General features: G+C 43.3%; 1 protein-coding gene across 1 annotated transcript; it reads left to right on the forward strand.

Moving 5' to 3' along the window:
- Positions 1-9,010: 9,010 nt before the first annotated feature.
- On the forward strand, positions 9,011-11,852 carry LOC137288016 (uncharacterized). Its single transcript, XM_067820375.1, has 2 exons — positions 9,011-9,019; positions 10,866-11,852. Exons 1-2 carry the CDS (start codon positions 9,011-9,013, stop codon positions 11,850-11,852), a joined length of 996 nt encoding a protein of 331 aa, XP_067676476.1.
- The last annotated feature ends 745 nt before the right edge of the window (positions 11,853-12,597 follow it).

Consider the following 12,597-nt stretch of genomic DNA (forward strand, 5'->3'; position numbering starts at 1 on the left):
GGGCCAGACTCGATTATTTACAGAATGCCATGATTTAGTTGGAATACTGACTCTTTGTACATAAACTCTAAATAACCTAAAGCGCACACTGAATTTACATCAGTTTCTCAAAAGCCCATCATACTTAATTTATGACTGCCATGGATCACCTTTGGAAGTGGAATATGATACAGAGTCTCGGCCTGGTAGTTGAGCATGCAGTGTTTCTGAGAAGTGGCTTCACTTATCTCACATAGCTGAGGAGCTTCTTGGAAACGTAAACAAAGATATACAGGGACTTTCTCAAAATCTCTGTGGCTATTTGTTCAGCTCTGTTGTAGAAGTGTCAACAGACGCCACTACCACTCAAAAGGGCAATGAGGAATTAAGGTCCTTATTGTTTGTACTGTGAGTGACCCCTAATTATTTGTAAACCTTTTGGTGGTCATCTGAGGACTTGTGGTAGCTTGCAGCTATTTATAGACATGACAAAACTGCAGCAAATGTGTGAGGGGCCTAAAGCATGGACTGGGTCAGTCTACCAGTGGGTCAGTGAAAGAGGGAAAGTGGTTTCACAAATATGTTGCTTCAGTCAAAGGTGATTATTGTGATTTGAAACCTCTAATCAATTCAGAAAGTGTTTAATAGTTTTGTGAAATTGCCATCAAATAAAACATTCAATAGGAGGTGGGAGATTTCACAAAAATAAATTTCATTATTTGACCAAGAAGTATTTATTGTTGGGGTACAAATACCAGGTACCCTAATGGCTTAATTTGTGGTTAATTCCATTCCCTCACAGGGTACTGACCAAGCTAGATTGAGATAAAATGGTGAAACAGGCCCTACTATGCACATATCCATGCTCAGTTCTGGGTGGTGGGGTAGCCTAGTGGTTAACTGTCTACTCATCACACTGAAAGCATGGCTTGAAATCCACATATGGGGGTACAAGATGTGAAGCCATTTCCTAGTGTCCCCTGCTGAGACATATGCGTAGTAAAACTCACTCACTCACTCACTCACTCACTCACTCACTCACTCACTCACTCACTCACTCACTCACTCACTCACTCACTCACTCACTCACTCACTCACTCACTCACTCACTCACTCACTCACTCACTCATGCCAGTGTTCATCTAATCCCAGTTTCAGTCACTGAAGTGAGGGTCCTTAAATTCCTGCTTGGTAACAGCAGCTAGATTAACTCAGCTCCACTCTGTTACATGGTTTCCAAACCTATAAATCTACGTTCACAGTAAGTCTGATCATCACTACTTATATCTAACATTTCCTTAATCCGACATTTTAAAGCACACTCCTGATCCTACTCAGCTAACAGTTCCAGTTGGTGCATCTGCCCAGGGAATCTATGTATTTGCTCTCATTCAACACTACCACCCTGTGAGTTGTGCATGAAGAACTTGCCAGCCGTGTGTTAGTCCATTAAAACATGAAACAGAGAATGGCATACTGAGGGTCTCTCCCATGAGCTAACGCATTCAGCAAGCAGACTGGCATTGCTGTACAGACATGTAAACTGGGAGTTGAGGGTTAACTGCTTCCCCTCCTGATTGTAGATACGTTGCCCTTTCATCCAGGTAACTCCTCACCTGTTGATCCATGTGTATTCTGGCTGGACAAATACTATCAGAGTAGTATATAGTGGAGTGTTCGGTGTCCTGTTGGTGGTGTGTTGGATATCCTTTTAGAGATTGTTGCGATCGATGTCTTTTCTGAGAATATTGTGTTCGGTGTCCTGTCAGTGGTGTGTTGGATGTCCTCTCAGAAAATGTTGTGTTCGGTGTCCTGTCAGTGGTGTGTTGGATGTCCTCTCAGAGAATGTTCAGTGTCCTATCTAAGAATGTTGTGATCGATGTCCTTTTACAGAATGTTGTGTTTGGTGTCCAGTCAGCAAATGTTGTGTTAGATGTCCTTTCTGAGAATGTTGTTTTTCAGTGTCCTGTCTGAGAATGTTGCATCCAGCGTCCTGAGAATGTTGTGTTTGGTGACCTATCAGAGAATGTTGTCTTGGGTGTCCTGTCTCTGAATGCTGAACTGGGTGTCCTGTCACAGACTGTTGTCTTGGGTGTCCTGTCTGGGAATATGGTTTTGGGTGTCCTGTCTGAGAATGTTTGTCTTGGGTGTTCTGTCTGAGAATGTGTGTCTTGACTGTTGGAATACTGACTCTTTGTACATAAACTCTAAATAACCTAAAGCGCACACTGAATTTACATCAGTTTCTCAAAAGCCCATCATACTTAATTTATGACTGCCATGGATCACCTTTGGAAGTGGAATATGATACAGAGTCTCGGCCTGGTAGTTGAGCATGCAGTGTTTCTGAGAAGTGGCTTCACTTATCTCACATAGCTGAGGAGCTTCTTGGAAACGTAAACAAAGATATACAGGGACTTTCTCAAAATCTCTGTGGCTATTTGTTCAGCTCTGTTGTAGAAGTGTCAACAGACGCCACTACCACTCAAAAGGGCAATGAGGAATTAAGGTCCTTATTGTTTGTACTGTGAGTGACCCCTAATTATTTGTAAACCTTTTGGTGGTCATCTGAGGACTTGTGGTAGCTTGCAGCTATTTATAGACATGACAAAACTGCAGCAAATGTGTGAGGGGCCTAAAGCATGGACTGGGTCAGTCTACCAGTGGGTCAGTGAAAGAGGGAAAGTGGTTTCACAAATATGTTGCTTCAGTCAAAGGTGATTATTGTGATTTGAAACCTCTAATCAATTCAGAAAGTGTTTAATAGTTTTGTGAAATTGCCATCAAATAAAACATTCAATAGGAGGTGGGAGATTTCACAAAAATAAATTTCATTATTTGACCAAGAAGTATTTATTGTTGGGGTACAAATACCAGGTACCCTAATGGCTTAATTTGTGGTTAATTCCATTCCCTCACAGGGTACTGACCAAGCTAGATTGAGATAAAATGGTGAAACAGGCCCTACTATGCACATATCCATGCTCAGTTCTGGGTGGTGGGGTAGCCTAGTGGTTAACTGTCTACTCATCACACTGAAAGCATGGCTTGAAATCCACATATGGGGGTACAAGATGTGAAGCCATTTCCTAGTGTCCCCTGCTGAGACATATGCGTAGTAAAACTCACTCACTCACTCACTCACTCACTCACTCACTCACTCACTCACTCACTCACTCACTCACTCACTCACTCACTCACTCACTCACTCACTCACTCACTCACTCACTCACTCACTCACTCACTCACTCACTCACTCACTCACTCACTCACTCACTCATGCCAGTGTTCATCTAATCCCAGTTTCAGTCACTGAAGTGAGGGTCCTTAAATTCCTGCTTGGTAACAGCAGCTAGATTAACTCAGCTCCACTCTGTTACATGGTTTCCAAACCTATAAATCTACGTTCACAGTAAGTCTGATCATCACTACTTATATCTAACATTTCCTTAATCCGACATTTTAAAGCACACTCCTGATCCTACTCAGCTAACAGTTCCAGTTGGTGCATCTGCCCAGGGAATCTATGTATTTGCTCTCATTCAACACTACCACCCTGTGAGTTGTGCATGAAGAACTTGCCAGCCGTGTGTTAGTCCATTAAAACATGAAACAGAGAATGGCATACTGAGGGTCTCTCCCATGAGCTAACGCATTCAGCAAGCAGACTGGCATTGCTGTACAGACATGTAAACTGGGAGTTGAGGGTTAACTGCTTCCCCTCCTGATTGTAGATACGTTGCCCTTTCATCCAGGTAACTCCTCACCTGTTGATCCATGTGTATTCTGGCTGGACAAATACTATCAGAGTAGTATATAGTGGAGTGTTCGGTGTCCTGTTGGTGGTGTGTTGGATATCCTTTTAGAGATTGTTGCGATCGATGTCTTTTCTGAGAATATTGTGTTCGGTGTCCTGTCAGTGGTGTGTTGGATGTCCTCTCAGAAAATGTTGTGTTCGGTGTCCTGTCAGTGGTGTGTTGGATGTCCTCTCAGAGAATGTTCAGTGTCCTATCTAAGAATGTTGTGATCGATGTCCTTTTACAGAATGTTGTGTTTGGTGTCCAGTCAGCAAATGTTGTGTTAGATGTCCTTTCTGAGAATGTTGTTTTTCAGTGTCCTGTCTGAGAATGTTGCATCCAGCGTCCTGAGAATGTTGTGTTTGGTGACCTATCAGAGAATGTTGTCTTGGGTGTCCTGTCTCTGAATGCTGAACTGGGTGTCCTGTCACAGACTGTTGTCTTGGGTGTCCTGTCTGGGAATATGGTTTTGGGTGTCCTGTCTGAGAATGTTTGTCTTGGGTGTTCTGTCTGAGAATGTGTGTCTTGACTGTTGGAATACTGACTCTTTGTACATAAACTCTAAATAACCTAAAGCGCACACTGAATTTACATCAGTTTCTCAAAAGCCCATCATACTTAATTTATGACTGCCATGGATCACCTTTGGAAGTGGAATATGATACAGAGTCTCGGCCTGGTAGTTGAGCATGCAGTGTTTCTGAGAAGTGGCTTCACTTATCTCACATAGCTGAGGAGCTTCTTGGAAACGTAAACAAAGATATACAGGGACTTTCTCAAAATCTCTGTGGCTATTTGTTCAGCTCTGTTGTAGAAGTGTCAACAGACGCCACTACCACTCAAAAGGGCAATGAGGAATTAAGGTCCTTATTGTTTGTACTGTGAGTGACCCCTAATTATTTGTAAACCTTTTGGTGGTCATCTGAGGACTTGTGGTAGCTTGCAGCTATTTATAGACATGACAAAACTGCAGCAAATGTGTGAGGGGCCTAAAGCATGGACTGGGTCAGTCTACCAGTGGGTCAGTGAAAGAGGGAAAGTGGTTTCACAAATATGTTGCTTCAGTCAAAGGTGATTATTGTGATTTGAAACCTCTAATCAATTCAGAAAGTGTTTAATAGTTTTGTGAAATTGCCATCAAATAAAACATTCAATAGGAGGTGGGAGATTTCACAAAAATAAATTTCATTATTTGACCAAGAAGTATTTATTGTTGGGGTACAAATACCAGGTACCCTAATGGCTTAATTTGTGGTTAATTCCATTCCCTCACAGGGTACTGACCAAGCTAGATTGAGATAAAATGGTGAAACAGGCCCTACTATGCACATATCCATGCTCAGTTCTGGGTGGTGGGGTAGCCTAGTGGTTAACTGTCTACTCATCACACTGAAAGCATGGCTTGAAATCCACATATGGGGGTACAAGATGTGAAGCCATTTCCTAGTGTCCCCTGCTGAGACATATGCGTAGTAAAACTCACTCACTCACTCACTCACTCACTCACTCACTCACTCACTCACTCACTCACTCACTCACTCACTCACTCACTCACTCACTCACTCACTCACTCACTCACTCACTCACTCACTCACTCACTCACTCACTCACTCACTCACTCATGCCAGTGTTCATCTAATCCCAGTTTCAGTCACTGAAGTGAGGGTCCTTAAATTCCTGCTTGGTAACAGCAGCTAGATTAACTCAGCTCCACTCTGTTACATGGTTTCCAAACCTATAAATCTACGTTCACAGTAAGTCTGATCATCACTACTTATATCTAACATTTCCTTAATCCGACATTTTAAAGCACACTCCTGATCCTACTCAGCTAACAGTTCCAGTTGGTGCATCTGCCCAGGGAATCTATGTATTTGCTCTCATTCAACACTACCACCCTGTGAGTTGTGCATGAAGAACTTGCCAGCCGTGTGTTAGTCCATTAAAACATGAAACAGAGAATGGCATACTGAGGGTCTCTCCCATGAGCTAACGCATTCAGCAAGCAGACTGGCATTGCTGTACAGACATGTAAACTGGGAGTTGAGGGTTAACTGCTTCCCCTCCTGATTGTAGATACGTTGCCCTTTCATCCAGGTAACTCCTCACCTGTTGATCCATGTGTATTCTGGCTGGACAAATACTATCAGAGTAGTATATAGTGGAGTGTTCGGTGTCCTGTTGGTGGTGTGTTGGATATCCTTTTAGAGATTGTTGCGATCGATGTCTTTTCTGAGAATATTGTGTTCGGTGTCCTGTCAGTGGTGTGTTGGATGTCCTCTCAGAAAATGTTGTGTTCGGTGTCCTGTCAGTGGTGTGTTGGATGTCCTCTCAGAGAATGTTCAGTGTCCTATCTAAGAATGTTGTGATCGATGTCCTTTTACAGAATGTTGTGTTTGGTGTCCAGTCAGCAAATGTTGTGTTAGATGTCCTTTCTGAGAATGTTGTTTTTCAGTGTCCTGTCTGAGAATGTTGCATCCAGCGTCCTGAGAATGTTGTGTTTGGTGACCTATCAGAGAATGTTGTCTTGGGTGTCCTGTCTCTGAATGCTGAACTGGGTGTCCTGTCACAGACTGTTGTCTTGGGTGTCCTGTCTGGGAATATGGTTTTGGGTGTCCTGTCTGAGAATGTTTGTCTTGGGTGTTCTGTCTGAGAATGTGTGTCTTGACTGTTGGAATACTGACTCTTTGTACATAAACTCTAAATAACCTAAAGCGCACACTGAATTTACATCAGTTTCTCAAAAGCCCATCATACTTAATTTATGACTGCCATGGATCACCTTTGGAAGTGGAATATGATACAGAGTCTCGGCCTGGTAGTTGAGCATGCAGTGTTTCTGAGAAGTGGCTTCACTTATCTCACATAGCTGAGGAGCTTCTTGGAAACGTAAACAAAGATATACAGGGACTTTCTCAAAATCTCTGTGGCTATTTGTTCAGCTCTGTTGTAGAAGTGTCAACAGACGCCACTACCACTCAAAAGGGCAATGAGGAATTAAGGTCCTTATTGTTTGTACTGTGAGTGACCCCTAATTATTTGTAAACCTTTTGGTGGTCATCTGAGGACTTGTGGTAGCTTGCAGCTATTTATAGACATGACAAAACTGCAGCAAATGTGTGAGGGGCCTAAAGCATGGACTGGGTCAGTCTACCAGTGGGTCAGTGAAAGAGGGAAAGTGGTTTCACAAATATGTTGCTTCAGTCAAAGGTGATTATTGTGATTTGAAACCTCTAATCAATTCAGAAAGTGTTTAATAGTTTTGTGAAATTGCCATCAAATAAAACATTCAATAGGAGGTGGGAGATTTCACAAAAATAAATTTCATTATTTGACCAAGAAGTATTTATTGTTGGGGTACAAATACCAGGTACCCTAATGGCTTAATCTGTGGTTAATTCCATTCCCTCACAGGGTACTGACCAAGCTAGATTGAGATAAAATGGTGAAACAGGCCCTACTATGCACATATCCATGCTCAGTTCTGGGTGGTGGGGTAGCCTAGTGGTTAACTGTCTACTCATCACACTGAAAGCATGGCTTGAAATCCACATATGGGGGTACAAGATGTGAAGCCATTTCCTAGTGTCCCCTGCTGAGACATATGCGTAGTAAAACTCACTCACTCACTCACTCACTCACTCACTCACTCACTCACTCACTCACTCACTCACTCACTCACTCACTCACTCACTCACTCACTCACTCACTCACTCACTCATGCCAGTGTTCATCTAATCCCAGTTTCAGTCACTGAAGTGAGGGTCCTTAAATTCCTGCTTGGTAACAGCAGCTAGATTAACTCAGCTCCACTCTGTTACATGGTTTCCAAACCTATAAATCTACGTTCACAGTAAGTCTGATCATCACTACTTATATCTAACATTTCCTTAATCCGACATTTTAAAGCACACTCCTGATCCTACTCAGCTAACAGTTCCAGTTGGTGCATCTGCCCAGGGAATCTATGTATTTGCTCTCATTCAACACTACCACCCTGTGAGTTGTGCATGAAGAACTTGCCAGCCGTGTGTTAGTCCATTAAAACATGAAACAGAGAATGGCATACTGAGGGTCTCTCCCATGAGCTAACACATTCAGCAAGCAGACTGGCATTGCTGTACAGACATGTAAACTGGGAGTTGAGGGTTAACTGCTTCCCCTCCTGATTGTAGATACGTTGCCCTTTCATCCAGGTAACTCCTCACCTGTTGATCCATGTGTATTCTGGCTGGACAAATACTATCAGAGTAGTATATAGTGGAGTGTTCGGTGTCCTGTTGGTGGTGTGTTGGATATCCTTTTAGAGATTGTTGCGATCGATGTCTTTTCTGAGAATATTGTGTTCGGTGTCCTGTCAGTGGTGTGTTGGATGTCCTCTCAGAAAATGTTGTGTTCGGTGTCCTGTCAGTGGTGTGTTGGATGTCCTCTCAGAGAATGTTCAGTGTCCTATCTAAGAATGTTGTGATCGATGTCCTTTTACAGAATGTTGTGTTTGGTGTCCAGTCAGCAAATGTTGTGTTAGATGTCCTTTCTGAGAATGTTGTTTTTCAGTGTCCTGTCTGAGAATGTTGCATCCAGCGTCCTGAGAATGTTGTGTTTGGTGACCTATCAGAGAATGTTGTCTTGGGTGTCCTGTCTCTGAATGCTGAACTGGGTGTCCTGTCACAGACTGTTGTCTTGGGTGTCCTGTCTGGGAATATGGTTTTGGGTGTCCTGTCTGAGAATGTTTGTCTTGGGTGTTCTGTCTGAGAATGTGTGTCTTGACTGTTGGAATACTGACTCTTTGTACATAAACTCTAAATAACCTAAAGCGCACACTGAATTTACATCAGTTTCTCAAAAGCCCATCATACTTAATTTATGACTGCCATGGATCACCTTTGGAAGTGGAATATGATACAGAGTCTCGGCCTGGTAGTTGAGCATGCAGTGTTTCTGAGAAGTGGCTTCACTTATCTCACATAGCTGAGGAGCTTCTTGGAAACGTAAACAAAGATATACAGGGACTTTCTCAAAATCTCTGTGGCTATTTGTTCAGCTCTGTTGTAGAAGTGTCAACAGACGCCACTACCACTCAAAAGGGCAATGAGGAATTAAGGTCCTTATTGTTTGTACTGTGAGTGACCCCTAATTATTTGTAAACCTTTTGGTGGTCATCTGAGGACTTGTGGTAGCTTGCAGCTATTTATAGACATGACAAAACTGCAGCAAATGTGTGAGGGGCCTAAATCATGGACTGGGTCAGTCTACCAGTGGGTCAGTGAAAGAGGGAAAGTGGTTTCACAAATATGTTGCTTCAGTCAAAGGTGATTATTGTGATTTGAAACCTCTAATCAATTCAGAAAGTGTTTAATAGTTTTGTGAAATTGCCATCAAATAAAACATTCAATAGGAGGTGGGAGATTTCACAAAAATAAATTTCATTATTTGACCAAGAAGTATTTATTGTTGGGGTACAAATACCAGGTACCCTAATGGCTTAATCTGTGGTTAATTCCATTCCCTCACAGGGTACTGACCAAGCTAGATTGAGATAAAATGGTGAAACAGGCCCTACTATGCACATATCCATGCTCAGTTCTGGGTGGTGGGGTAGCCTAGTGGTTAACTGTCTACTCATCACACTGAAAGCATGGCTTGAAATCCACATATGGGGGTACAAGATGTGAAGCCATTTCCTAGTGTCCCCTGCTGAGACATATGCGTAGTAAAACTCACTCACTCACTCACTCACTCACTCACTCACTCACTCACTCACTCACTCACTCACTCACTCACTCACTCACTCACTCACTCACTCACTCACTCACTCACTCACTCACTCACTCACTCACTCACTCACTCATGCCAGTGTTCATCTAATCCCAGTTTCAGTCACTGAAGTGAGGGTCCTTAAATTCCTGCTTGGTAACAGCAGCTAGATTAACTCAGCTCCACTCTGTTACATGGTTTCCAAACCTATAAATCTACGTTCACAGTAAGTCTGATCATCACTACTTATATCTAACATTTCCTTAATCCGACATTTTAAAGCACACTCCTGATCCTACTCAGCTAACAGTTCCAGTTGGTGCATCTGCCCAGGGAATCTATGTATTTGCTCTCATTCAACACTACCACCCTGTGAGTTGTGCATGAAGAACTTGCCAGCCGTGTGTTAGTCCATTAAAACATGAAACAGAGAATGGCATATTGAGGGTCTCTCCCATGAGCTAACGCATTCAGCAAGCAGACTGGCATTGCTGTACAGACATGTAAACTGGGAGTTGAGGGTTAACTGCTTCCCCTCCTGATTGTAGATACGTTGCCCTTTCATCCAGGTAACTCCTCACCTGTTGATCCATGTGTATTCTGGCTGGACAAATACTATCAGAGTAGTATATAGTGGAGTGTTCGGTGTCCTGTTGGTGGTGTGTTGGATATCCTTTTAGAGATTGTTGCGATCGATGTCTTTTCTGAGAATATTGTGTTCGGTGTCCTGTCAGTGGTGTGTTGGATGTCCTCTCAGAAAATGTTGTGTTCGGTGTCCTGTCAGTGGTGTGTTGGATGTCCTCTCAGAGAATGTTCAGTGTCCTATCTAAGAATGTTGTGATCGATGTCCTTTTACAGAATGTTGTTTTTCAGTGTCCTGTCTGAGAATGTTGCATCCAGCGTCCTGAGAATGTTGTGTTTGGTGACCTATCAGAGAATGTTGTCTTGGGTGTCCTGTCTCTGAATGCTGAACTGGGTGTCCTGTCACAGACTGTTGTCTTGGGTGTCCTGTCTGGGAATATGGTTTTGGGTGTCCTGTCTGAGAATGTTTGTCTTGGGTGTTCTGTCTGAGAATGTGTGTCTTGACTGTCCTGTCTCAGAATGCTACACTGGGTGTCCTGTCAGAGAATGTCAAATGCTACATTTGTATTGTTTCCTTATTCTTTTGTGTGACAGGAGATAATAAATATCATGAAACCTTTGCAAACTGATTTTTAACACCTTAATAATTGACATGATCATATTTGTGTGCATTAAATAAAGAACAAATTACTTGTGATTTTCAGCTAGCTAGTCAGCACTGCTTTAACAATATATTACCTCCATCTGCCTCAGCTACATCTGACCCACTTCTGTCTGACCCTTCTACATCTGTTCCTACCTCCACCTGTCCCACCTCCATCGGCTAGCATCTGCCCCACCTGTAACTGTCCTACCTCCATCTACCCCAACCTATCTATATCTGCACCACCTACATCTGTCCCACCAATATCTGCCTCCCCTGCATCTGGTCTGCCTTCATCTGCACCACCTACATCTGTCCCACCAGTATCTGCCTCCCCTGCATCTGGCCTGCCTTCATCTGCCCCACCTGCATCTGCTCCACCTCCACCTGTCCTACCTCCATCTGCAGCAACCTCTATCTCCACCACCAACATCTGGCTGACCTATGTCTGCCTCACCCACATCTGCCCCAACTACAGTTGCCCCATGTCTAACTGGCCCATCTGCATCTGCCTGACCTACATCTGCCCCACCTGCATCTGCCCCACCTGCATCTGCTCCAACTCTATCTGCACCTACAGCTGCCACACCTATATCTGTTACACCTACATCTGCCCATCCTCCATCTCCTCTGCCTGCATCTGTCCATCCTCCATATGCTCTGCCTGCATCTGCCCCACCTCTATCTGCACCTACAGATGGCCAACTATATCTGTTATACCTACATCTGCCCATCCTCCATCTGCTCCACCAGCATCTGCCCCACCTCTATCTGCACCTACAGCTGGCCCACCTATATCTGTTGCACCTACATCTGCCCATCCTCCATCTGCCCTACCTCTACCTGCACCTACAGCTGGCCCACCTATATCTGTTACACCTACATCTGCCCATCCTCCATCTGCTCCACCTGCATCTGCCCCACCTCTATCTGCACCTACAGCTGGCCCACCTGTATATGTACCTATATCTGCCAAACCTCCCTCTGCTCCACCTGCATCTGTGTCCTCTCACTCGTCTGCTATCTGCTGTTTACATCAACACATCACCATTTCAAGTATTATTCTTTTTCTTACACTAGTGTTTGCAACACTTTAATTTACCAGTTGATCATCAAGGCCTATGCTACCTAAAGGCTTTGAAATCTACAGGACCTGAATGAAATCTGCAGGCCCATTTGGTTAAAGGTAAACCAATAAAAACAAATAGACTACATTGTACACAGTTTCACACTGTTTCTATGAAATCAAGCGAAGCCTGTGGCACACAGAGGAGTTTGTATTTGTTAGACTGGTGTTGACATTTCACGCCAAAGTGCTGAAATACCAGGAAGTGAAGCCATAAGTTATTGTAACATGATGGATTGTGGATGATTCCCGAGAGTTCGTAAAGTAAAAACGGAGGAAACGGTCCAACTGAAAAATAATAATTTACAGACAAAAAAAGACATTATTTCCTGAAGGCCATAAGGGCCTGCACATATTTGAAACTGCCAGCCCGACACAATAACAACTGGCGCTGGGTCTCCTGGCCGATAGTTCTTGAATGCTGTGCATAACCATCGGTAATTCATAATTTATGTTTAAATATGCATATTACATCATGTACATTCCTTCCGGCCAGTAGGAGGGTATGATGGAATACTGTAACTAGGCATCAGCTTCATACTAGCTCTGTCAACAAGTTTCTGACATTACTTATTCCTGTAATCCAAGTGATACCCACTAAGAAATATACACCTGATGTTATGAAAGGTCAATAGATTAATACTACTTCACATCTGCCTAACATTTCCTGCTGCATCTCAAGCTTCACTTTGTGTCTGTGGGGATTATCTCCCTTG

Source organism: Haliotis asinina, chromosome 6 (genome assembly GCF_037392515.1).
Source record: "Haliotis asinina isolate JCU_RB_2024 chromosome 6, JCU_Hal_asi_v2, whole genome shotgun sequence".
NCBI classification, from domain to species: Eukaryota; Metazoa; Mollusca; class Gastropoda; order Lepetellida; family Haliotidae; genus Haliotis; species Haliotis asinina.